Source organism: Astatotilapia calliptera, chromosome 5, assembly GCF_964374335.1.
Source record: "Astatotilapia calliptera chromosome 5, fAstCal68.1, whole genome shotgun sequence".
Classification (NCBI taxonomy): Eukaryota; Metazoa; Chordata; class Actinopteri; order Cichliformes; family Cichlidae; genus Astatotilapia; species Astatotilapia calliptera.
In genome coordinates, this window is record NC_137426.1 from 30,215,227 (window position 1) to 30,243,031 (window position 27,805).

General features: G+C 40.0%; 1 protein-coding gene across 3 annotated transcripts in view; it reads left to right on the forward strand.

Moving 5' to 3' along the window:
- The window catches only part of ncoa3 (nuclear receptor coactivator 3), a 34,889-nt gene that overhangs the window by 417 nt on the left and 6,667 nt on the right, over positions 1 to 27,805 (forward strand). Inside the window, exons 1-9 of one of the 3 annotated variants that reach the window (XM_080301412.1) lie at positions 1,172 to 1,195; positions 20,762 to 20,829; positions 22,744 to 22,848; positions 23,116 to 23,276; positions 24,522 to 24,622; positions 24,857 to 25,031; positions 25,177 to 25,368; positions 25,959 to 26,045; positions 27,533 to 27,676. In XM_080301412.1, the coding sequence (XP_080157538.1) occupies positions 22,763 to 22,848; positions 23,116 to 23,276; positions 24,522 to 24,622; positions 24,857 to 25,031; positions 25,177 to 25,368; positions 25,959 to 26,045; positions 27,533 to 27,676 (946 nt within the window). In that variant the 5' untranslated portion in view covers positions 1,172 to 1,195; positions 20,762 to 20,829; positions 22,744 to 22,762. Of the gene's footprint in view, positions 1 to 1,171; positions 1,196 to 18,179; positions 18,301 to 20,761; positions 20,830 to 22,743; positions 22,849 to 23,115; positions 23,277 to 24,521; positions 24,623 to 24,856; positions 25,032 to 25,176; positions 25,369 to 25,958; positions 26,046 to 27,532; positions 27,677 to 27,805 lie in introns of those variants that run through there. The other 2 variants (XM_080301413.1, XM_080301411.1) reach the window with 2 other exon arrangements.

Sequence of the window (27,805 nt, forward strand, 5' to 3'; positions counted from 1 at the left end):
TGTATTTTTTGGCGTTTCCTTTATCCACTAGCTACAAAGTTTACGAGACCAAGGCTCTGATTCGCTGGGGTGCAATACCCTAGCTGTTAACACTCAGCTCTGCTCACGAGTGAACTCTTTTGTGTTTGGAAACGTTTACGTGAAGTTTGTGCCGCTGTTAGCATGTGTTCATTGTCAACACACACAGCTGAATTGCTTTGGGGACTATATTTTCTACCTGACAGCCCGCCTTGATTTACAGTTTCGGTTCATATGCTGCTGGAGTCGTCTGTGTTCACAGCTAATGTGTGACGGTACACCGCGGAAGTTTTCATTAGTGGGGAAATCTAAATAACAATATTGAATGACCTTCTGGACTAGTGACTAGCTTCCACGGTGAATGTGGTGGAGATTAGCACTCTTAATTACGGTGTATCTACTTGGGTTTTGTTAAACAGAGCTCCCTCCTTATACTTTGACATAGAGACTTGGAGCATCTAAGTAACACCCATTAAAAAAAACAGTGTAGGAAAAATGACAAAATGTTTTTTCATTTTAAAATGGGACGGGTTTTCTCTAAGTGGTTGTTACATTAGTAAAGTTGGCCAGCTGCAGGGTCGTGGGCAACCACGCAGTATTTTCCAGTAGCCTACACTATGCTGCTCGCTTGCTGCTTGCAACCCAACTTGAACTGACTGGCTCAGCGTGGCTGCTCTGAACAATCCCCAGCATGTGGTATTTATTTGCATGACTGTAGCGAAATAGCGCTCGCGTGTTTGTAGTGGTTGGTATAACTGGGACTATCTCTCTACGTGATTAAATGTTGGCGTTCACTGCTGGTAAATCACATGTAGGTGCATACGTGAGCGTGAGAGACAGACGGACTGGTTGTGGAGGCAGATGGATGTGTTTCAGTGCAGAGGATGATAAACACTCGCAGGGTTCCGGTTTGGGTTCGCCTCCCTGTGCTTGTGCTTGACAAGGTGTATGCTGAGCACTCGGGTTTTTTTTGTTTGTTTGTTTTTTGTTTTTTAAGGTTGTAAGAGGAAATTCTTGGAGAGCGTGCTCAAGTGTAGGCAACAGTGAGGGGGTAGGTTAGTCATTTCTCTGAAATGCTTGAGGACTAGGTGTGCTGTCGCTCTGTTTGCCCGGGGCCATCCCTGCCGATACTTGCAGGCATTTACATCTCAATGCAAGAGTTTCTGGGATCATTCAGGTATATATATATTTTTTTCTTTCTTTCTTTTTTGTTGTTGTTGCCTACTGTGGAGTTTTCTCACTTTCAGCGATTTCACACATGGGATTAAGTAGACTGTGATATCTCAGTAATGTGGACATTAGATGGTTGGTAGCTGGGAAAGAATGAGTAAGGATGGTTCTACTAGCAGTCTTTAGCTGTCAGGTGGGCTAACTTGTCTCATAGAATGCCATTACTCAAGTCCATGTATGTGGTATTTTTCTAAGTGGGCAGAATGACCACTGTGGGAACCTGTCCAATGAGCTACTTCTGCTCATTTTCTTGGCAAACGGAGCCCCCTGTTTCCCCCCCATTCTCTGTCCCTTTATCTACCACTCTCTTTCTCCCTCACACAGGGTGTCAGGCTGTGTTAACAATGAATCAATCTTTGGGGGGATTCTTTGACTGCAGATGGGGTGCAGAAGTGACTGCATTGCATGGCTTTCGCTCTTTGTCTGTTGGCCCCCGCATGGGCTCTCAATAATTCATTAACTTATCACTTTTTCTCATGGGCATGGGAGAAGGCTAATCGGTCACATGTCCCATGGATTCAGCACCCTAACGCTCACCCTATTAAAATGAGCATAACATTTGGAGGCATTGCTGATATTTGGGTCATTCTTATAGAGGTTACTTGTGAAACAAAGTATTGTATCCTGTCCCTAAAATAATAAAAATGTGAATTTCTGAGGAGTGGCTATGGCGGCTATGGCTACAAACTTATTTAGTGACATGAGTAAATTGGGGAACACATGAGTGCCTGCTTCCTGCTTGAAGCCTGAAATATATTGACCACAACAAGTTCAAACTGCAATTCTCGGGGTAAGCACAGCGCATTCAAAACAAACGTATTTATGAATGAAATGGTTAAAAACCTAATTTTTAAATAATATCAAAAAGTGCAGGATTTTAAAAATATTTTTACTGCTTTCACCTCGTTATGCAATGCTGCATTTTGCATAGGACTGCCATATTTGAGTTGTCTAAGACTTCTAAATACAGTGGTGGTGAGCTTGCAACTCTGACTGCCTAATCTGTCTTTGTTGAGCGGCATTTTTGTGTCATTAATGTCTGAATAGATGGCATTCTTTGACTGTTTCGTCAGTCTCCCTGCCTTAAGAGAGACAGAGAGACAGAGATAATAAGCTTAGTTTCGAGAAACTGCCAATCGGTCATGAGGTATGTGTTTATTTTATGATTAATAGTTGTGTGGATGAGCAGTAGCTTTGAGAGTACTCTTGATGACACAGAGCTGAAAGAACAGCCTGATTGTTTCCCCTAATTGAAATATGACTCCTTGGTCTTCTTACAGCTGTATGGGGAGTGCAGGGTTAGTCAAGGAAAGCGGTTGTTCCTTCATATGTAACTTGTAACCAGTTCTTATCATTTAGAGAAAAGGAGGATCTTTATATTTTTAGCAACTGTTTTTGTATTTGACGTTATCTTTACCCAGGTCTGTTTTCAAGTCAAGTTTGAGTATTTGTTTCCCTCACTTTGACTGGTCGTTCAAGGCTGTTTTACAACCAAGTTTAAGAATTCAGAAGCTTCCTGCGGTCAGCTCAAGCTGTGCATAACATCCTGTTTAATTCCCACATCTCAAGGTCACTCATGCAGTGACAGTGATCTGGATTTGTTTGTTAAAAGGGCACATACACACTGGCAGAACTCAACAGGTAGGTTTGCTTTTTCTGCCTACCTCTGTAGAGCTAAATATAGAAATCTGTTAAACAAGACAGTCATGTTTCCACTGCTGAAATATTTAGTTACTTTGCTCAAACAAGTGAGAGCGAGAGTATGAAATGAGAGCTGCCGAAACCAGATCAACCAGGGAAGGCCAGATCGCCACCTCACTGAGACCCAAGTCAAATGGTGCAGTTTGCACTTTCGTTCTGTTTGAAGTCACATGTCATTCATGCCCTCGTTGTCCTCTTCTTCCTCTCTGAGGTAAGACCCAAGTGTTAGGTTAGCTGAGCCATATGTGAGCCATGCACACTTCTAAAAGCCATACAGGCAGCCTGAAGCAATCATTGCACCCAATTCTAGTTTATAACCAGCGTGGATTTGGAACAGCTCTCGCTCTAGTCCTCATTGATTGGATGGAGGATAGAGTTTATTAGGGAAGGGTGTGCCAAGAGCTTTGTCCCCCTCCCCTCCTTGCCCTTCCTCTTTAACTTCAACTCCCCCTTTAACTTTCGCTCCCCGAGCTCAAGAATGCTCGTAAAAAGAGTTCACCTGAACAAGCCAGTGGGAGGGTAGGACCCTGCTCTAGTTTTGTTACTATTGTAAAAAGTTAGCAAGACGTTGTTTGTGTTTTGTTTAGGGCCCCCTTTTATAAAACTGCTCTGGGGAGAAGCAACACGGGTGAAAAAAAAGTTTGGTTTGTGAGATAACTGCTACCAGATGCTCTCTCTGTCTTTTTATTCAGCATAAGAAGAATTAGAAAGAAAGGCTGCAGAAGAGAAGAGAATAGGAGAGTGTCATTTCTGAATGAACTTTAAATGAACTATCCATGCAACAGTCTTAATTCAGTCCTCACTTTTCTTTTCCCATCAGTACCCCTCCCCCCTTTTATTAAAGACAAAATCATTTTTAAAAGTGGTACAACTTCTACACATAGTGACCATTAGACCCATAAAGGCTCTAATGTAACTTTTTTTTGAGAAATCTATTCTGTGTAAATATGTGTTATGTTTATGTCATTAGTAGGGCTGCCACGATTAGTCGACTAGTCACGATTACGTCGACTATCAAAATCGTCGACGACTGATTTAATAGTCGACGTGTCGTTTGAAGCTTTGTAAGATCCTGAAAGACGCAGGAATAAGTAGCAGGATTTAAGAGTGTAATAATGGACTGAAACAGAAGATGGCAGCACTGCATGTACAAGGATGCCAACTGCCGTTAAACCCCGAAGAAGAAGAAGAAGCTGTGTCCCAGAATTCATAGCGCGGCCCAGCTCAGTTTCCAACAATGGTGGCAGCTAGTTGGTTTTACTCTTATTATTCTTTCTGGGTCACAAAATAAATGTTTAACATATTTTCAGGCGAGAATGTAGCTGCGTAAACCTCAAATATCTGCTCAGTTTATCAAGACACCACATATTTTCAAAAGTGCTCCGACGTTTTCAGAGACGTCTGTTACCCACTAGCTCGATAGCTAGCCGGAGGCTAGGCTAGGCTAACTAGAGCCGTGAGAACACCGGACTCCCGGCAAATCGTTTTCAAACCGACCGCCGTCTTTCGCTACTCAGGTTAAATATATATATAAGTCACTTAGATAACTTAAAAATGTTATTGTTTGGCTTTTTTTAGTATTTTATTTGTTCCTGAGTAAATCGGTTTGGCTGAGATTAAAGTTTTTACACAGCTGAATAAACGTCAAGCAGACAGCTGATTATCAGAAGTGTGAGATGCTCAAGAATTTACTCCGGTGTCCTGTTATATTTTAGATAGCAAGGAGTTTATTAAACCACAACAATCTGCAGATTTCATTAAAATTGAATAAACTATCATCTTGTCTTTATTTTTAGTTAGCACATACCTTAAACACTTAAAGCTGTAAGCTAATGATAGTTATATAAGAGCAGATGCTGCTGGTGCAATAAGCTGTATGTCCAATGGATGATGATCTGATTAGTCGACTAATCGCAAAAATAATCGGTGACTAGTCGACTATCAAAATAATCGTTTGTGGCAGCCCTAGTCATTAGTGAGAGTCTCAGGAATAGCTCCAATTTGGGTCAAATGCTTGAGTGTTGTGGAATTGGTTTGCTATCAAAACAACAAAGGGCTTTGTTCTCTGCAGAGTTTTCAAGGTTCTCTGGCCTAACTTTTCACAAAGCTTGTCTTTACTGGCCTTAATATTAGTAGTTTAGTGTTTTGGTTTTTTTTTTGTTTTGTTTTTTTGGGGGGGGGGGGGGGGGTTATAGTTGTTTTTGTTGTTGTTTTTGGTTTTTTAAAGATTGTTTTGTGTACACATCGAAAATGAAACAGTTTTATGTTGACTTTCTGTGGCAGTGGGTTGTGGTTTCTAGGAGGCCTGGGGAGTGTCTACAGGTTATGTCAGCGTTTCCCCACACAAACACTTTACTCAAGTGGGCTGCCCAGGTGTATTTGGTGAAAACAGGTGACTAAATTTATTTTCTTTCTCTGAGAAAATGATGGCATCTTTGATTGGACAATCCTCTCATTCTTATTTAGAGTTCAGTTGCTGCTAACCACCTAGCACCGGGCCCTTCCTTCCTTCTTGTGTTTTCACCTTACAGTGGCAGCTAGCAGGTGTCCTGCCTTCTCCACACACACCTTAACTGCAGTCTATATGATAAAGGGCAGCTTTAGAGAAGGTCTCCACCTAATTCTCCTGACATTTTCAGGAGTTCATAGCCTTGGTTATAAGGTCACATTAGTCATCGCTCGCCTGAACTGTAGTGTCAACACGGCCCCATAACAATTTATACTCACACTTGAGGCATGCTTCAATCGCTATAGTCATATCCTGAATGATATGTGTCCCAAATCACTGCTGAAATGGGAATACAGGGAGTTCAGACAGGAAACAGAGTGACTGCTAAGATTTTTTTTTTTTTTTCCCAGATTTATATGTGAAACATTGTTTCAAATTTTTTGTGCTAGTCTCCAATTGCACATCCCTGTACTACTCATTGAAATATCATAGAAATGCCCGAGGGGACACACTCGTGCTACCAGCCTAGCTGTGTTGCACTTGGTTGCAAAAGTCTGTAGTCAACACAGTCAGTGAGTATAAGCTGTTTGTGTGTGAAAACAGCTTGAGACAGTATTTGTCCATTTGTCCTCTGGCATAAGTGAACAGAACAGTCATTTTACATGGAAATTGCTTCTAAAGCATACGGTAACATGTTAATTAAGGTGCTAGTAGACAGCTACTCGTGTGTTCTTTAATGCAAAACAACTGATTGTGGTGCCCCCACAATATCCTGACTAATTAAATTGAGTTCCTTGCTATTTTTTAATGTGTTTTATTTTAAGGTTAGCATTTTTTTTAGGTGGCTAAAAGACATTTTGTTTCTGTTTGTACATTGCTCACCTTCAGTGTCAATTCCCCTGTCTACTTGGTGGTATACCATTGGCCACTGACTTAAAACACACTGGCAATGAATAAGTACCTCAGACAAACCCACTTCAAAGAAGCCAAATGATCTCTAAACTGAGTAAAATCAGTTTACCCAGTGAAACTGGCATTTTTTTTAGCATCAAAATTAAACATTTACTGTAAATTGACAATCACTCCTTTTGCACTTTTACTTTTTTCAGTGTTTTAATAAAAATGTGTTTTCAGCTTACACCAATTTAACATTCAGTTTGCTTTGATTGTATTAATAAAAAAACAATGTGTGAGAGAGATTTTCTATTACCACAGAGTCTAAAAACACCGAGAGATGGTTTTTGGTTCATATTGCCCAGCCCTAGTTTCTAGGTCTGTCTGAACTGGGAACCAGCTGTTGGCATGCATGGCACTGCAGTCCCAAGTTGTAAGAGGATATCTGACCATGCAAGCAGGGACTGTACGGGTACTGTCTCTGTAGTTCATCTGAAATTCAAAATCTTCTTTCATTTAGTAAATTAGCACAGATTGCAATGAGTGTGTGCATTTTTTTGCACACAGCACTGAGCTTAACACTTTTTTTTTTTCATTTTTCCATTGGCCTGTAATAAATGTTATTTTATTATAGCCCTGAGTTCAAAGAAAAGTCATGAATGACTTACTTCCACGCCATCGTTAAAGGCTCCAGACTTACTACAGCATGTCAACACTGGCAAGGCATGTGTCAGATAATTTACTACACTTGTTTCTTATATGTGCTCTTTCCCTTTTTTTTTTCTTCTTCTTTTTCCTCCTCTTCTCCTCACGGGAAGAGAAAAGTGTTCTTTTCACTATTACTGTTCTTTTCTGCCTACTGACGTCAGTCCTGTTTACGTGGCTTGTCGTTAAGGCAACACTCTAATCAAAAGGTTGCTCTGAAGCTTACTGCTGTCCCTAGAATAGCAGAGCTAACACTTGCCTCCTGATGTTGCCACATCACATCAAGCTGTGCAGTGAAGTCTTGGTTTAAATATCAAGCAACGCTTCGAAAAAGTTGAGCTGAAATTTGATTCTTTATTTTATATAGAAGTGGCTTTACTTTTGCAAGTAATTACTATGTTTCTATTTGCCCTGTTTTATATAGATAGATATATATTGCTCTTGCCATATTGGGAGAATTGGTTATGTGTGACTATGGTATGATTAAAAATGGAAATAAAGGTCCCTGTTCAATTAGCTCCACCAATGTGTCCTAGTCAAATCCTCTGGACATGGTGGCCACCCTTGAAATAGAATTCCAATATTATTTAAAGCAGTTAATGACTTTGGTTTTGACCTTCACATTGCCTTAAAACCAAACTTAGTGTGGCAGGGCACAAGCTTCATCTATAATCAAGAAATTCATTTTTAATATCCAAATGGGAGTGGTTTTAGATTTTAATAATGACATAATCTGAGCCCCCATTTACACAGCCCTAAAGACAAGGCCTAAAGACATCAACAGATAACTGTAGGATGTGCAGTAGAAATGAGTAAGGCCTTCACTTTGAAGTAAGAGTTTTAAAAGTTTCTGATTCCGGTTTGCGTCACACCTAGTTTCACTGCCACTTGGTGGTTAGTTAGCAAGACTAGTTTGCAGACATGTCGACCTTTTTTTTTTTTTTTCAGACTAGAGGCAACTGCAGTAATCTGCTAGTGACCAAAGCAATCACAAGGAGGTTTTGGGTGCAGCACCCACTTTGGGATAGATTTCACCTACCAACAACCAGCAGTCAGTCTCCAAATACTTAGGGAATGCAGGTTTTTCCCAAGTGGCCGAAGGTTGCAAGGAGGTCACTGACTGATCTCTAGGTTTGTTTCAGTGTTTCAGGCCTAACGCAATCACACTGTTCAAGTAAAATAAACACTGAGGGAGGAAATTGGAAGCGGCATCATGTCTTCGTTTTTTCCTCCTTTCACTTGTTGTACTGCTCTTCTTTGTCATTCAGTGAAGCTGCGTTGCTCTCTCACTCACGTAACTGAGTAGGAGGGGAGAGAGTGAGAGGTGTGCTTGCAGCAGGAGAAGAAAGACCTTTTTTTTTTTTTTTTTTTTTTTTCTCTCTCCGTGAAGCAGTACTGTCTGTAGATATTATGTCTGTGTTCTTTATTTTAAAAGTTACCAAAGGGCTATGCAAAGTGTTAATCTGAATGATCTGAACGGTGGTGATATCAAACCTGTGAGTGAGATGGAGGAGCTGAGGTAGCGTACATTACTATATTCTAAGAAAAACAAACAAAAATAAAACAAATATCAATAGTCTTAAAAACCCAACATTATAGTTATTGACTATGAGGTACAGTCCTAGTATTGGTACAGAATGAATTATTTGGGCTTTAAGAGGACTTGTAATTTGTGGGAAAAGGAGACTTCTTTAAGAGACAGCTTTATTTTCACACTTTGCTTCAAGTAAAACAAACAAAACAAAAACCCTGAAATGATGCATTGTACTCATACTTCATAAGCATTTTTTTTTGCCTTGAGGAAAAATCAACAATATTTCATTTTTCTACCAGCAGAAACAGCAAGTGCAACTTTTGTTGCTTTATACTTCAAATAAACATAAACCAGACTGTAAATATGCATAGTGGTGTGTGTCCGCTCAGTCAGCCTGTGTTGTCCTTTGCTTGCCCCCTTGAAGAGCGAAAGACTTGATTAGCAGTGCAGGCTTAATCACTCAGCAGATGGGACAGAGTGCAGTGTCACCAAGGCAAAAACAAACCCACAGTTGGATTATGGCTGGCTGTGTGTCTCTGTCCTCTTGGACTGAGCAGCTTTGACTTGACTCCTAAACACACTCCCAGGTGTTGTGCTGAATCCCAGCAGAGAGCCATGTTTCTTTTTGTCTCTCCCGTTAAACAATTGGTCGTTGCTGTCCTTATCAGTTATTTTGTCTAAAGCATGAAATAACACAATGAATTAAAAACTATAAAACAGGGCATGTTATATAGCTTGAGATGATAAAGTCTGTTATCTCTTCTGTTTTAATTTTTTTTTTTTTTTTTTTTTTGCACTGGGTGAAAAGCAAACTAAAAGAAACTTTACTGACGGGCTGTAAAATCCTCATGTATTCTTAACCAAGGTCAGCATCACCCTGGGAGATCAAACAAGGCACGTATTGATAGTTCCTTCTGCTGTTACTCCTGTTAGTAAAATCTTTTTTTTTTTTTTTTCTTTCTTATACCTAGGCTCCGTCACCACATGAAGCTGACCATTTAAAAGAAAGAAGTAGTAAGAGGAATACTAGGATAGAGGAGGGTTCAAAGTTGGGAAACTGGCGTCAGACCGTCTTTTGACTGGAATTCTTTGCAGGGGTCAGAGTTCAGAGACTGCAGTGTGGTGCTCTGATTGGCTGTGGAAAGGTGAAATGAAAACCACAGTAAACTTTTGACCCCGGCGCAGGAGCGCTGCAGGAACGCCCAGGCTCAGCTCTGGCGTAGTGGAACAGAGCCCGCTCTCTTCCTGTGTTTACTCCACCAATCCAACAGTGACGGTGGGGAGAAGAGGAGGAAAGAGGAGGGGGCAGGGAGGGAGCAGATAGGGAGGAGGGAAAGACACGAGCAAGAACGAGGGAGAAAGGAAAAAGCGAAAGCTGAGAGAGAGACACAGTTGAAACGTTAAAAACAGAAAGACCCTCTGTCTCAACAGCAAAGCGAAAATCAAAACTGCCAAATCAAACTCAGTGTTTTCTGTTGACATCGCCAAATTTACAAATATCACAAACAATAATTACAGTGGTTAAGATATCGTCTCACTGATTTAACTTCTACAGGAGATTTGCCCGCTCATTGCATCAGTTGCAAGTGGATATGTGTTATCAGGCTGGGCAGCATCGAGGTTGATCAGGCACTGGTGTTCTGGCTCCCCAGATAAAAGGCTGTTTAGCTATTGATTAATGAACTCATTTCCATAATATTAGCCTTGTGTGATCACAGCTGACTGCATTCTGTTTGGTCTGTGGTCTCCTCTGGACGATGCTGCGCTTATCACCTCAGTTTTTGCACCAGCACATGAAGCCTATTGAAAATGAAGGGGTTATTGGGGACGTAGAATTAACAGTTGTGCAATGTGACAAGTTAGTTGCTTGAATCTATGCCGGCGTATGTCCTATCCTCTTCCTTTCTATTCTTTGTTCCTGTTGATGATGGATAGTTGCAGGAGATGCAAGTGTGACGCACACACACAGTGGAATCTGCCATGTCTTTGTTTTCACCTTCATTTATTTTCCCTGGTTTTTCTCCACGTTGCAGTTTGTGTGGGAAAAAATGGGGAGATGCACACACAGCCTGTCCAAGCTCTCATGTGTGTTGTGTGCATTGGAAAAGGGTGGGGGATGTTTTCTTTTTCTTTTTTTCTTCTAGAGAAATAGGCAATCCTATGAACACAGTTTTCCCTCTGCTATGAGCTACAGTCTTACTCACCACATTCATCTATGGACATCTTGTATTTCTTTATTGAAAAGAGTGCAGATGGTTAGAATGGGTTTTACAATATCCGTCATATGTGCAAAATGTGTTTGACACTTGACTTTTTCACACATTTTATTTCTTCGCTTGTCAATAAAATCGAATTTGGCATTTGTGACATTGTTTTTACCTTAAAGACAAAGGCTTCTTTCTTCTTCTTTTTTTCTTTTTTTCTTTTTTTTTTTTTTAAATTTAGTAAAGCAGAAATGTGTTTTGTTAAATTATTGGCAGTGTTGAATCACACCTCTAGACACTCCCCAGCCAACCAGTCTTTTTTTTGCGTTGTTTTCATCTGCGTTTCTTTTTTTCCTTTTTTTCCCCTTTTTCTCTTAGCAATTTACAGCTTTGTTTTTTAATAAATCCTCACTTCACATATGCTTCACATATGTCTTTCTCGTCCCCTTTCTCAAATCTCATTGCATGGCAACACTCTCCTCTTTTGCCATCAAAACCTTTGGCTCCAGTTAAGCCCCATTAGCTCAGGTTTCATTGAAATCATGTGTAATAGTGAAATGAAAATGTTGGCAGGGAAATGGCTAATAAGGAAAATTCACAAGTGCATTCAACTCTGACAAATATTTCTGGATGTCATTTTCCAAATACAATTAAGAGGGAAATTCCTAAAATGTCAACATGAGAGATGGCTACTAAACAAAGTGAAATTTAGTCGTGTAAAAAGCATCACAGACAACACAGACATAGGTTTGACTTTCTTTCCTGATCAAGGGGCATATATTATACTGTCTGTGAATCCAAGAGGGATTTAGATTCCCATGTTGAAATGCCTAAATTTGCACCATTAAAAAGAATATTTACAGCCTAATGCAACAAAAGGCTTTTGGTTCTGGGGTCATTTCCCTCCTTTATAACTATTCTGTGTGGGATTCATTTTTATTTATTTATTTTTAACAACTCATCAATCTGTATAATTGAGCTAGGGGTCAAGAAGGCTAAGCAAGTGTCTCAATAATGGAAACTGGAGCATATTGGGGTCTGCTAGACCTGATGTGATTTTATTTATTTTTCCCCAGCTGTTTAATATTATGCCTTTCTGTTTGGTGCAGACTGTCGAAATGTTTGCTTCAGTTTTTAACAGTTGTTAAACCCGTACAGTTTATGAAAGCAACAAGTTAACAAAGCTTGTTAGTCTTTGCTGATAAATCTGCACTTCAACCTTTCATTCCTATAAGGTAGCGTGTGATCCAAAAAAACAACATGGTGACATGCTAACATTGAAACTTCAGAATGTGTAGCCCAAACATGTAATCTGTTGTCCTTGTCTTATTTTTCTTCCATTGCAGTGTAAAACTGCTCTGTTAATAGTTGGTTGTTTTGGGTTTTTTTCCCCCCCCTTCTGTTTCTTTTAAACCCATAAGGCATTTGCTGTCTGGTTCCATTGGTTCCATTATACTCTTGGGTAGTTCGTGCAGGTAGAAGGAAACAGGGTGGCCACTTGCCAGCTGCAAATTTATCAGTCTGTTGCCTGCACTATTCTCATGTTGATTAAACTGGATTTCACATGAACTTTATACTGTGTGCTTGGCAGATTAAAATCCATTTGACGTCTGCTCTGACTGCATTTGACATTTTTCTTCCCACATGTACCTCCATAGGGTTACAGTTAGGGTTAAATTATATGTTTGACAGCAACTTTTGTCAGCTGTACACCAAGCTGCTAATACTGTAGGTAACAATGAATATCTAGGAATTATTTGATTCCGTTGTCATTTCATTAGAGTTGGGTTGTGGCACCTCATAGCCTACAGTTCTGTTTTCAAAGCAAAAGAATGCACTACTTTATGTTTCTCTTAACTGTAATTTATTATAATATGGAATAATTAAACCATCATAATAAGATGGTGAATTATTTCGATTTATTCAGTTACAAATGTTACTATGAGGTGATTAAGAAGATAATTCCTCATCAATTTACACACCAAACGACACTGAAGGTAGCTCCCCCTTCACAGGCCATTTGTCCTTGCTCTTGGCAATGTTTTTGTTGACTCAGAACAGGCTTTTAGTTATGAATACACACGTAACCATGATTGGTCTACATAAAGTTCACGCAGGCAGTGATCTTAACAGAAGACTGTACATTTTCCTCTTATTGATATCTGATCATATTTGCAAGACCAGCACACAAAAGTGGCCTAACATTTTGCCTAGAAAATGTTAGGCCACCTTTATCTTATGATTGGCCTCATTTAATTGACCTCTTTTGTTGTTTAAAAAAAAAAAAAAAAAAAAAAAGAACGGGACAAAAGGTCATGGTAATTTGTCTTTGGTGAGAAGTCTAAACCTCTTTGGTGGATGCCAGAGTTTATTTTATATGCACAAACTCTGTTGTTGTCCTTACAATTGGTAGGAAGTGTCAAGAAATGATATTACCCCTCTTGTGTCCTGCACCTGCAGACTAGTGACCCCGCTGAGTGACTGGATTGCTTTCTGCATCCTTTGCTATGATATATCAACTCAGGGGCATAGACATTCCTGACTGTACAGAGGGAGATTGCAGCAACAGTTCAAAAAGGAAAAAAAAAATTACTTAGTTTGCTTCGTCTTGATGCATTCTCAATCATCCAGGAAAGTAAATCTCCAAAAGTTGATTCTGTTCATCTGGATGTAGCGTTTTGTGGGAAAAACGTTTCGTCACTCATCCAAGTGACTTCTTCAGTCTCAGCTGACTGCAGGTTTCCCCAATCTTATTAACAGTACATTTGCATAATGACTGAAACCAGCCCACTTAAGGAACAATGGGCTGGGAGGTCAGTTCCTTAATCGTAATTATGCAAATTCTCATGACCATTGATCAACCACCACTGACCAAAACCCACTAATCAATGGCCATGAGTACCATTCACAGAGAGTTGGAATGGCTCCAATCACAGCACTGTAAGATGGTGAAAGATGTACCCTTAGGCCCCCTCATCGATTCATAGATGGTCTTTCTCTTTTCACGTAAATGGCCTCCTTGACTCTGCGCTCAAACCAGCGTTCCTCCCTGTCCAGGATGTGTACATCCTCATCATTGAAAGAGTGTCCACTGGCCTGTAGGTGTAAATAGACTGCAGAGTCCTGGCCTGATGAGGTAGCTCTTAGTTTGCTGTTTTAATGTCTTCTTTTTCAATCTTAACTCTATTTTTTTTCCTTTTATAAAATTTTTCTTATTCGTTAATTTATTTTTAGGAGTACACCACAGGAAACTGAGCACCTTGCAAGTATCAGTATAAATAGTCCCAGGGCTGTTTCAACAATGCACTTCGTGTGGGTGGGGACGAGCATGTGAAACATAACCATGACTTTTGTTTTCATCAGAGAGCTTACCTTCTGCACTCCTTACAACAATCTATCTAACTCACAAGGACTATTAAATAAAAATATATCTTTAAACATTCAGGCTACTTCTAAGATTGTTTCTGTGTAATTTTACGAGTTGGAATATAATTTGTTTTGGTTTATATTAAAATTCAACATAAGGCTTCAGGATTAATGAAACTGTGTGGGAGCTTGTGTTGGTGCAAGGTCCAGTTGCACTTAACCCAGTATATAGGTGCTTTTATGGCCAGCAGGAGGTGGAGAAATTCCTTGAAGTAAAAACAGGAAGTCATTGTGTCCTTTTGTTTCCTTTTTGCACTTGATTCCCCAGACTCTAGTGGACACCTTTTGTTACTTTATTACCTGTGTGTGTGTGTGTGTGTGTGTGTGTGTGTGTGTGTGTGTGTGTGTGTGTGTGTGTGTGTGTGTGTGTGTGTGTGTGTGTGTGTGTGATGAAGTAATGAGGCTAAACGGTTCTTGTAGCCCAGATCTATCATGCTTTAAAATGTACTGACTACAGTGTTTTGTTTTGTTTTTTGTTTTAAGACAAATACTTCCTGCTACACTTAAAACACTTAGATCCATTTTTCAGGGGTCTTTAATTTTGTGCATGTGTACCCCAGTATGTGTCATCTTTGTTTAGGGTGGGTCTGTGGTTATTGTTGGGCCTGCCGCTCTTTGTCTAGGGGAGCTCAGATTTCAGGCTTTATTTTAGGCTGAGCAGGAATGTCCTTCTCACTATTTTGGTTCTGACTGACTGACGCTGCTGCAGCTCTGGCCTTGAGCCAAATGTCAGTAAATCAAAATCATGGATGTAACTGAAGTGATGTGCAGAATCCTGAAAATGTAAAGTTATTCACCAAGTGTACCTAAACAATGTCATTGGCATTAAGCCTGTAAAATGATAAACATGTTCTTATAGAAGTTTTCTTGGCTCTCTTGTACATATCCACCAGCTAGTGAAGCAGTATTTGCATAGAAAGTTCATTTAAACATTAAATCTGAAGAGAAACATGAACATTCTAGGACCACAATACCCTTTCAGATTTATGAAAGACAACTAAGTGAGAAAATCCATTCACTTTCAACAAAACAATAAAGTTCCTGATAAACTCACCTCTTAACATTAGCTAGACTGCACAGTTGTGTAACTTTTCAATAACTCTAGTAACTGAGGTTGCTAAAGTTACTTAACTGATACTTGTTTGTAAGACCAGCACACAAAGGTCAGGAGCAATTCTGACTTCTCATCATGTGTATTTACCTCAGTACCAGAGTTTTAGCCAGGTAAAATATGACACAGAGGATGTTTGAATAATTGTTTTATAGCACATAACAGGGAGTGTTTGCAATGGTGCTGTGTAGTTTAGAAGATGTGAGGATGCAAAATTCTGCTCATGGAGCTGGTACCTGTCATTGATTTGGACATTCAACTGTCATCTGTATCATGTTTACCTAATCTATTTGTGGTGGAGTCATCTACATGCAAGTCTCAACAGAAAAAGTTGGATGTTCCTCAAGTAGAAATGGTATAGTTAGGTTTGGTAGTTGAGTCATTCTGCTAGTTTTAGTTTAGAAAGTAGAATTTGTTGGGCCCAAACTCTTGCATCCCACTTGTTGATTCAGTCTTGCACCAGTCATCTCGCAACTCTCTCTGGTTGCTTCTCCAAAAACACCCTGGTAGAAAATGGCTATCTGCAGCCTTCCTTACATACTGGTTCCAGTATGAGACTTGCGTAACTTGCTGTTTTGTACCACTTCGGTGTAATTTTGGCATTAACTTAAGACTTCTCAGTAGAGCAGGGCGATATGGCCAAAAATATTTATCACGATATATATTTGAAAATTTGCGATAACGATATAATTGATGCGAGACAAAATACAACTCCACAACATTACTAGCGCAAAAAGACAATCTTCCATTTATTTTCACTTAAACAGGAAGCTGGTTTTTATGTACATTAAAGCTTTATAAAAATGTAACAGTGCAAATGCAAATTCCTTGCTGAAAGTTTAACCAAAAGGCATTTCCAGTAGAAATGGGCTGACATATCCTGAGCATAACCATGTATAATATCCACTGAAGTTAAAAAGAGGTGCTTTGCAACATTAAACTGCAGTGTGCAGTACGTATTTTTCGGACCATAAGGTGCACGGGATTATAAGGCACATTAAGCGAAACAAAGCAGTCAGATAAATCAAACTTTATTAAACTCATTCTTCTTGCTTCCTCCACTTCTGTACCATTGATTCATTAATGTTGAATTCTCTGGCAGCTGCTCTATTGTTGTTGCAGTATATTAATGACTAACCTTGTATTGTGGATGGATTTTCTCAGTTGTTCTCCTGACTGAAGTTTGGTCTGTTTACAGCATCCTGCCATGCGATTTCATTTGTCTCTAACTATCAGGAACCTTAACGTTAACTTTTATAAGTGGAAAAGTGTTAGTGTTCGTCCTCCAGCTTCACTGTTTATGTTATGCTAACATAGCTGTGTCGCTAGCGATCAGGTAGCACATCATTATATACCAGCTAGCCCAACTTCAGTAACCCTACAAACGTCACTGCTGTTTAGTTTCCTGTCTTCATTTATGTTGGACGTGATAGCAGAGCTGTACGTTTGAATCTTTTCAGAAATCTCAGTCAGAACATGCAATATCATGCTTAGGTAACTAGCGAGCTAACTTCCGCTAGCTTCCTGCTAACTTCTAACTCCATTAAATGTAATACATTTTGTTTTCATGGATGCCTGGAAGTTAAACTTCATAGTTACACCTGGTAAAGCAGCAATGCTGATCGTTTTATTAAAGATGAAAGAATTGAGACAGTTTTTTAACTCTCAGTGATGCTGCAGTGTTGTTTGACCTGAAGATTATGGAGTTTAGGACCCAGATTACTCCCAGATTTAAGAGCATCTTAGTTCGACAAATACGACAATAACGACGGCCGCTTGCATGTTCTGCAAAAAAATGTGCTTTGTCGTGTATCTGACGGACCAACACCAAACCAGTTCCACATCACTGAAGTTGCACCATTTTTACAAACCAATTCTGGTTTATCTGTTTCACTCAACAATCGGCCATGTGCGTATGAAAACAAAGGCACTGCGCACGCGCGTTTTACTCATATTCTATCGCGATATTTCATTTTCCTATCGTTGCCTAACATTATACCGGCATTACCGTGAATGGTATAATATGGCCCAGCCCTACTTTTCAGTGCTTTTTTTTTTTTTTTTTTTTTTTTTTTTAAATAAACTTTTTTCTGTTACCTTTTGTTACTCGTCCTACCTAAGGATCAGGTCTACAATTGTACCGTCAATGAACTAGAGCAAAAACAAAGGGATTAATGCTTAGCAAAGACTTGTGTGTGATGAAGTGTGTAGTGTTAAAACTAAACGGGTTCATTATGTCTCTACATTGTTGTTCTGTTGGTTGTGTGTGTAAACAGGTTCCTCATAATAATTAACCTGTATTTGGACAGTTGACAGACAGAGAAAAGAGGGCTGGTTTTATCTCTTTGTCTGTGTTTAATTATTGAGCTGCAGCATTAGATGAGTTGCAGCTCTGTTTTTGGGACTAATGTAATCAGTGTCCTGTGTTGGAGTATCTCATAGGCACACACTCTGGACTCAGAGTCACAGTTCACACACTTCCTGTGTGTGGCAGTGATGATTATGAGTTGGACAACTGTGTAATGATATATTTTTATTAGCATGTTTAATGTTTTATGTGTGTTTTTAATATACTCTCACCTGCCATTTCGTTAGGTGCACCTTGCTGTTACACAAACCTTTTGACTTTTTAACTGAATTAATTTTTCACTTTTTAACATGGTGCTCGTCTGTGTTTATGGACCAATCCTCATGGTTGGGAACAATACTAATTTAGGCTGTTGCTTTTAAACAATAATACGTTTACATTACATCACTACCAACTAGGGCTGCTCAATTAATCGAATTTTAATCACGATTACGATCTGGGCTTTCAACGATCATTAAAAATGACTGAGCCGATTATTAGCCCCTCCCTCATTTATCCGCGACACCTTAAAGGCCGGTCCGTGAAAATATTGTCGGGCATAAACCGTCCGTGGCGCAAAAAAGGTTGGAGACCGCTGATTAAGAGGACCCGAGGGAAGCTCGGAAAGCTAAGCAGAAGTTATTTGGAGAGGAGAGTGACTGCCGTTGGTTGAAAAGAGAGGTAAAAAAAACTTCAGTGGTGTTGCACACTATTTTATATTATTTTTTAAAGTCATTGTTAACCCTTTAAATCCGGTCAGAGCAGCACGTTCCGTTTTGTGTAACTATTTTTAAATCCCTGTAGAATCTGAACCGCGTAAGCTAGCGCAATAATTTGTTTTGCATATGAAACCAGAGGAGTTGTACTTACATCTTATGCCATCAGCTTGTCCTCGGTCACGGTTTCCTTCCACATAAAGCTTTGCAAAAATTGCATAAAAAGCCTTGCAGGAACAAAAACATAATATTCCAGAAACACGCTTTGCCGATCCGATCAGCTGTTCGTAACACTTCCCACAGTGAAACAGACGTCAGCGCGAACTGTCTCATGTCCGCCATTTCCAGGCGGAAACCTGAAGTGACGTCATTTTTGCGGAAATGTAGTTTTTTTTACTTGTAGGCCTTAAAAACCTCTACTGGTCATGTTTGACTTTTCTGAATAGTTTCTGGGATGCTTGCACTGCTGGAAATAGTTTATTTTGATGCACATGCTGTTTTCTTTGCAAATTTGCATCATGGGATTGTTTTTTTTTTTTTTGTTTTTCCTGCAGTATATAAAAATTGGTGTATCTCCAAAATAAAACTATGAAGACACTCAAAATAAATTTCCTGTTGTTGTAAACTATTTTTTGCAACTTTTTTGTATTTAAAGTTTTGAGGGATAAACCTCTTAAATTTCTCCAAGTAGAAATGTATGTAAAAAAAAAAACAAACAAAACAAAAGCGATTTTCAATTTTTTTTGTAGTTTATTGCACTTTTTTGCAATTAATGTAGTTACTATGGACTTAATGCATACATATTATTAAAATATGGGCTATAACAGTTATTTAGCAACTTGAAATGCTCCCACAAATGGCACTACAACATGTAAAAAAATAATATAAGCTCTGGCGGACTTGGTTCTATGGTAGGTCTTAAAGGGTTAAATAAATATCGTCAAATAATCGCGATCTCAATTTCAGTGAAAATAATCGTGATTATCATTTTTGCCATAATCGAGCAGCCCTACTACCAACCTGAGCTGTTGAACCAGTTTCTTGTCCTTAGCTGCTAAGAGTGTCACCCGATGTGCTCTTCTTCTGCTGTAGTCCATCTGCTTCCAGGTTCAGTGTTTTGTTTGTTCGGAGATGCTCTTCTGATTACCTTGATTACAAGAATTGGTTACCTTTGTTACCGTGCCTTCTTGTCCATTTGAAGCTGTCTGATTATTCCCCTCTTACCTCTGGTGTCAACAAGGCATTTTCTCTGCCACTCACTCATAGTGTTTGTTTCAGATTTTCTCTGTAAGCTTTAGAGATGGTTGTGAAAGGAAAAAAAATATCCCAGTATATTAGGAGTTTCTGAAATATTCAGACCAACCCATCTGGCAGCAACAACACCACGTTCAAAATCTGTTAAATCGCCTTTGTTTGCCATCATGCTGAGTTTGAGCTACAGCAGGTCTTCTTGCCCATGCATGCACACACTTACAAGTGATTGGCTCAGTATAACTTTGTATAAATGAGCAGTTGAACATGGTAACTAATAAAATGGATTTATTTTTATTTTGACCTTAGATTTTTTTTTTTTTATATCAAACTTTATCACAGGAAGAATTTGTGTTTACTCTGTGTGGCTATTCTTAGATTTCAGCATGGGAAAAACACTATCTCACAGGCTTTTCTTTGACAGAGGATGATGCAGTGATTTAGGCAGGAGCTTGTACACTTGCTGAACACAAGGCACTCTAAATATTAGGATTGGGAATCTGACAGATCCCTTGTGACCAGAAGGATACTTGATTAGCAAAAAAAGAAAATAAAAAGATAACATATCTGAATCTGATATTGTAATTGCTCTATGGGAAAAACTATTAAGTTGGTGACTAGAAAGATCACGAGATTCATTTCTGCAGAGTTTCCTTAATAAGAAAACCAAAAAAACACCACACTGACTGAGATAACTTTACTGGCTGCCATAGATGGTAAAGGTCTTTAAGCATTTTAGTAAATGCAGCTGGAATTTTCTGACCTTTTGTCAGATATAGAAGAAGGATTTCCATGCTGTGTTTTCTCCTAATGCTCAATTAGATTAGTTTTGGAAACCCTCGGATGCCAGACAACAATCAGACAAAATGTGAGTAAAAACCAGGACGACAGGGAACTGACGAACAGAATATGTAAATATGGTGGATAAGTGGCCACGTTTCCTGGAAAGGGAAGTGATGACGCAGTGGAACAGGCCGAGGGGGAGGGGGCAAACAGGATGCAAACTGCTGTGACTTCCTGTGCATTTTTAGAATTGAGTCTTTCCCATGAAATTCTATGAACGAAAAACATATATAAAGCACATGTTTTAGCGTGCACAAAAGTACTAGTCATGTTGAGACTTCCAGACATTTATAGAGCGCTGTAGTTCATGACCTTTCTCTTTCTGTTTTCAGGAGATGTTGAGACATTAAAGTGACACTAGACCCTGAATGGATTTTGACTGGGGCTTGTACTGGCTAAGGTGAGCATGCAGTAACAAAACACAGAAATGCATTCACTCCATCAAATAACAATTAGGACCATTTTACTTTGAAATATAAAATGTTTTTATTATTTACTGTGCCCATGTACCTGATGGTAGGTGCAACATCTCATCTTGTTCCTGAGCAACTTTCACACTGTTAGATGAAGCTGATTCAGGTCAGTGGCACACTGCCAGGCCTGTTGAGAGACATCTGTGGTTTTGGTGGGCTGCTGCTAAAAGTTTCTCTTTTACTGCTCTGCTGCCATCTACTCAACTTGTGTCTGTTTTCAGTCATGTTAAACGTTTAGCTGGTTTAAATGTCAAAAACACACAAACTTAAAAACAACAGTAAATTTGAGTTACAGTTGTCAAAATCAAATGAGAGCATTCTTGTTTTGTGTAAGATCATATTACCTTTCTTTTTTTCTTTTTTCTTTCTTTTCTTTTTTTTGCATTACCATGTTGGAACGTGTTTACGTTTACTCTGGTTTTCAGTAAGGTTTCCCTGTAGTACAGTCCTGGTATTCATACCCTGTCCTCCAAAAGACTTCCAGCAGCCTACAGCTCTGCTGTTTGTCCGGTCAGGATGTGAGGCTGACTGAGGGCTGATGTCATCTTTCTATGCTGCTGCAGAGGTGAGCCTTAGGACAGAAATCAGAAAGGAAGGAAGAAAGAGAGGAGGGAGGGGAGCAAGAGTCACAGCCGGAGCACGACAGGCAGATTTAGAGAGGGGTGCTGAAAGGTAGACAGACAAGAAGCATGCGATGCAGATTTACTGCACAAAGTGTGTGTCTGAGACCTGGTGCTCTTCTAGTAGTAATAGTGTTGGTGGGTGACTGGGCTGCATGTCCTAGCCTGCAGTTGCAGAGCAGGAGTTGCATAATGACTCCCATCCGTTTTACACTTTTCTTCTTTGGAATGAGTTTGTGTGTGTGCGTGTGCGTGCGCACAGAAGCAGACACAAAGTCCAGGATAGGGTTGTAGTCGAACAGTCTGGTAGTGCAGCTCAGAAGTTTTTGGGTGGGAATAGGAAGGAGCAGTGACCTTAGATGTTGGCTACAGGGGTTTCCTCTCATGAACTCTGAGAGGTCAGACAGAGGCTAGTGCCAGAGCAAGAAAACAAGGACACGATCCCTTGCTCGGCACAACTACCGAAAGGGAAAAATACAAGGGAGGTGTTGTCTTAGGATGATACAGGGGGGACTGAACGTAAAATCTATTGGAAGAAAGAACGGATATAGCTTAGCATTAACCGTGCACAGTAAAGAGAATACAGCGTATTCAAATGACTAAAAGTTGCAGAGCCTCGCCTGGATTGTTTCAAGGCTCCACAAGCCTGAACAGTGTGCAATATTTTTCTTTTTTCTTTTTTTGGCTTGTGCAGCCCCAGGCAGTTAAACAAATAGACGAGCTGGTGAATATGCGCCTTTCTGGGACAGTAGCTTCTAGCACTCTTAAACACTGTGCCCCGACATGCCTGAGCATGCAAGTGCACTGGAAATGGTTTGTATAGTATACTTGTGTTGCCGCTGCTAGCAGAAGGGTATCATTCTAGCGGGCAGGCTGGCTGAACGCGGGATGACCCATCTCCCCTGAGGCTCCAAATCACTACATCATCATCAGTTGCTCCTTGCAGTGGAACAGATGAGATTTCACTCCCATCAAACACAGTGCAGAAACCAAGGCTGCTCAGATAACTGGATAGTCTGCCCTTATAAATCTATACTGATCTAAATTCTTCTGTTCCCCCAGAAGTCTCTTCATCTGCACTCACTTCTGAGTGGACTTTGCAAAAAAACACAAAAAAACATTTTAATGGTCTTTTAGATTGCAACACATACCACTCTCAGGTCATTCTGTCTGATCATACCACGTAATGTATATATGCAATGCACCGATTTGCGCTTTCAGGTGCTGATGTGTGCTGAAGATGAGTGGCGTCGGAGACAACTCGTTGGATCCCCTGTGCTCCGACCGTAAGCGTAAACTGTCCACCTGTGACACTCCAAGCTTAGGGTAAGTGCTCTAACTTGTGCTGAGTATATTTAATGCATCAGTCCACTTTGTCCGTCGCTGTTTTTATTTAAATGCCAGCATGATGCATGAGTGTGTGTGATGTCGCTGTCTTCCTCCTGACCACATCCCTGGTTCAAGCATATGTTGCTGCTAACTGAATATCTGAAGCATCTGAGCCCTGTATGGCCGTATGGCCTGCATACGGATGGGGCATGGGGAGGTGAGGTTGTCATGGCAACATATCTAATCCCTTTGGTGCCTCAGCAGGTGTGACAAGCGTCGGAGGGAACAGGAGAGCAAGTACATAGAGGAGCTGGCTGAGCTCATCTCTGCCAACCTCTCCAACATTGACAGCTTCAACGTCAAGCCTGACAAATGTGCCATCCTGAAGGAGACAGTGAGGCAGATCAGACAAATCAAGGAGCAAGGTACCACCTCCATGTTCAGATTACATCTTTGTGATTAAAACAAAGGATCATTTTATTTTTGAATTTGTGTATGGAAAGTAAACCGTGGAGAAAGTAAGGATTGTCAAGTACGCTGCTGCAGGACAGATGATGCCAGTGATAAAGTAGTGTGTTTGGTTCATGGCCAGGCCACTTCAGACTGACAGCCAGTTTGGCTGTTTGTATCGCTGGGGGTAAATGAGCACCAGTAATTGAGACCAATCCTTGGTGGTCATGGCTCAAGGCTGTAAGTGACAGTGTGTATCTGTTAGTGCCAAACCCTGTTTCTCTCTGGGAGACTAATGCTACTGGAGACTCAGAAATCAGACCTTATAGAGAGCCACTCCTATCTCAAAGCTTTTTTTTTTTTTTAACCATTTTTGCAGATTTTACACAATTAAATACACAGAAGTGAATAACTTCCTCCAAATGTTTTTAGCCTGGTTGCGATTACATCTGTTAGGATAAGTGGGTAAAGAAGAAAGCGAGCAATCATATTGGAATGTACCCAGAGGGTCACAGCTGGCTACTGTGGGTCCTGGCGTTGTGCAGCCAGGTTACCATAGATACAGGATAAGAATGATGGAGGGGCCTCTCCGTTTTTCTTCTCTTTTCTGACTGTTGTTTATTTAACACACCTTTCCCCACCCCAACCCTTGTTTACATGTCTTCGTCTTTAGGGTCAGTTTCCTTGTTTTGTTATGTTTTCTTTTTCATTTAGGTCAGCAACTGCTGTCTCATCTCTTCTTGTACAGCTACTGAAAGTTTGAAATAGCATTAAATCCAGTGGCATACAGTTTCACATCTTGCTTGTGTTCCAAGTGACCCAGCTATATAGAGTGGTATCTAACAAAGCCTCAGACACATGCTGATTTTAAAAATAGAAAGGCATGCCAACCATGCAGTCATGACTTGTGCTGCCATCTGGTGGCCAGAAAACATATTTATTATACTGTGGGTAATTATACAGACTGATATGTTTTAAGTTGGGGTTTGTTTTGTTGTTGTTGTTGTTGTTTTGTCTTTTGTAATTTTAGATTATGCCTCAGTATTATGTACAAAAACAAAGTAAAAGTTGGGGAAAATATACAGGTCATGCACCAAGTTGTCCCAAGAATTCAAACTAATCTTGTTGATTTACACAGTGGAAGTTATTTTCAACAGAACTGTAACATTATTATCATTATTATCGTTACCAACAGTGCAGTGTGCCTCATTTGTTTTCAGGAAAGAGTTCTTGCAGTGATGACGATGTTCAGAAGGCGGATGTTTCCTCCACTGGTCAAGGGGTCATTGACAAGGACCATCTGGGGCCACTGCTCCTACAGGTCAGTTTGGGGACAATCACTCGGGGGCAAAAGAGTAACACCAATTAGCTCCCCCTCCATATGTTGGATCTGTGTTTTGGTGACATTGCTGACATGTAGCTGATAAAAATGTCTCAGCTGGTTTCTTTTTAGACGGACAAAGCAGTAATAATTAAAAAAAAAAAACTAATGCTATTTGCATTGACGGGCCTTCACTCCATTTGGCTCTCCTTTCTTCTGCCCTTGCTCTTTTAGGCCTTGGACGGCTTTCTCTTTGTGGTTAACCGGGAGGGCAGCATTGTATTTGTATCGGACAATGTGACCCAGTACCTGCAGTACAAGCAGGAGGAGCTGATCAACACCAGCGTGTACAATATCATCCATGACGAGGACCGAGAGGAGTTTCACAAGAATCTCCCCAAGTCTAATGGTGAGACACGAGTGTTTATTATGTTTGTGCAAACACATTTAAGATGCATAAAACATAACAACACACACATAAATGGTGGATCACTTGCACACGTGGTTAAAGAGTCTGCATCTTTTTTTTTTTTTCTTTTTTTTTTGCATCACAGCACCCAATGGAGCATCGTGGGGTGGAGAGGCACCTCGTCAGAAGAGCCACACGTTCAACTGTCGCATGCTGGTCAGCTATGTTCACAGTCAGACTCATGGACTGCCAGAAGAAAGAGCGGGAGGCCAACGCTATGAGACTATGCAGTGTTTTGCTCTCACTCAGCCCCGGGCCATGATGGAGGAGGGAGATGGCAAGTCATTGTTTATAAGCTTGTTTTGTTTTTTTTAGTGTTAGAGCCACATTAAGAAAATAAATAATAATTAGTGTCCATTTTTAGACTAAAGTCAAAATTTCGAGCTTATACTCGAATTATCATTTTGGTAAAAAGTCGAAATTTGAAGAGTACAGTTGTTATTTCAAGCCAAACAATTGCCACAGCTCCTATACTCTCTACAAATTGCATTGTGTAGATGAGTTAGTGAAACTATTTGATCAGCTCTCTTATTGTGTCTTATTGCACAAGGGTGTAACCATCGGTATCTTTCCATCTGTCTACTGCCAGACATGTCAAGTTTGTGTGGGTTATTCTTTTTCCCTTCTGACCACATGCAGCTTTCTGCACCATCTTTAACATCCTTATGTTTATACTCATTCGTACCATACTTTTATGTTTAAAATTTGTGGTTTAAAACCAGATGTACTTTCATTACCTTTTGCCTTATTTGGCTTCCTCTTAAATATTCCAAATAGTTCTGTATCCATAAACAAAATAGTAACTGTCCCGTTCTGCCTCCACTGTAGTTACATGAGGATTTAACATGGCGCTGTCTCTTTCCTCAGATTTGCAGTCATGTATGATATGTGTGGCACGACGCATCACTGCAGTAGAGCGGACAGAGAGGTTTAGCACTCGTCATGAACTGTCTGGTAAGTGTTTGCTGTATGACATGTAATGGAGACACCTGAGAATTTAAAAAATAATAATAATAAAAATTAAGTACATTTGGGGGAAAAATGCATTTTAACCAGCTACAGCGACAAGGCTTATATTATTTTTCATACTGTGAGTTTCTCTGTGTTTGTCTGTGTGTCATCGTGGAACACATACTGGAGCAAGACGTAACACAAAGCCCGCTCGGACACTTTTGCAGCTCTTGTTTGTGCAATAGCATTGCAGTCACGCACGGTATACTCGCAAAGCTTGTGTGTAGCTAAAAATAAAGCATAGTTGTTATTGTTTTTCACATAGTGAGTCTGTCTCTGTGCGAGTGTAATTTTGGCTAAATTTGGCTTTGGAGACCCAGACTGCAGCAGGAATTACCACAATCTCTGAATATGTCTGTCTGTGGACAGATTTAGTCAACAGGAGACTGTCACAGCCGTAAAACAGACACACACTCTACTGCTTCAGTTAGTTGACATCAAAGTGATTGTGATCTGATGACATCTTATTTAATGTTTTTTGGTTTGGGTTCTGTTTTTTTGTTGCTTTTGTGTTGTTTCATTTTTTTTAAATAGAAGTATATTGAAGCTCTACAGCAAACAGGAATTACAAAAGTTTTTGTGTGTGTGTGTCATGCACTATTCTTTCATGATTTCTGGCAATATAAGGCACGTGAAGAATTGGTCAGTTCAAGCTTTACGGTGCTAGAAACATCCATGGATTTGGATTTCCTTGGATTTGATAGCAACAAACAGTTGCTGCAGATGTGTCAGCTGCACATCAATGTTGTGACTCTCCTGTTTCACCACATCCCAAAGATGCTCCGTTGGGCTGAGATCTGGGGACTGTGAAGGTCATATGAGTACAGTGACCTTCTTGTCATGTTCAAGAAACCACTTTGGGATGATTTGAACTTTGTGACATGGCACATGCTGGAAGCAGCCATCAGAATACGGGTACGCTGTGGTCATAAAAGGATAGACTATTTCAGGCCATTCTCTGTAAACTCTAGAGATAGTTGTGTGGGAAAATCCCAGTAAAACATCAGTTTCTAAATTACTCAGACCAGGCCATCTAGCACCCACAACCATGTTGCATTCAGAGTCACTCAATCGACCTTTCTTCTCCATTCTGATGCTTGGTTTGAACTTCAGCAAGTTGTTTTGACCATATCCAAATGTCTAACGAGTTTACATGGACAATGCAATGAGTTCATTGTGACTGGCTGTTTAGCTGTACAATACAGTGTCCGTGTTTTGTTAAGCACAGCAGCTGTGCATAACACAATTATTTTAAATTTAATGAATATTATAAATTATGTAGGTGGTGCTACAGAATAAATCCACCCATGTCACAAATATGAACAGTTAGGCAGTGTTATTTAGAAATGTCTGTATTATATACACATGGACTAAACCGAAAGCTTCTTTCTCCTCAACACCACCAGCTCACTTGGGATTTTCTGTTATAGGTAAACTGATTGAAATTGAACAGCAGAACTCTCTTCACACGACCATGCGCCCAGGGTGGGAAGACCTGGTTAGACGCTGCTTGCAGATGTTCATCCATCGAAGTGAGGGACAGCCGTGGTCCTTCAAACGCCACTACCAAGATGGTATGCATTTCTGATTCTCCATTACTATATATGTGTGCAGTAACATCTTTTGTTTGGTTGCTCTTAGGCATGTCATCTTATTACAATCTTTGTTTTGTAGGTTAAGGCTCCTTGTACATACATAAGAGG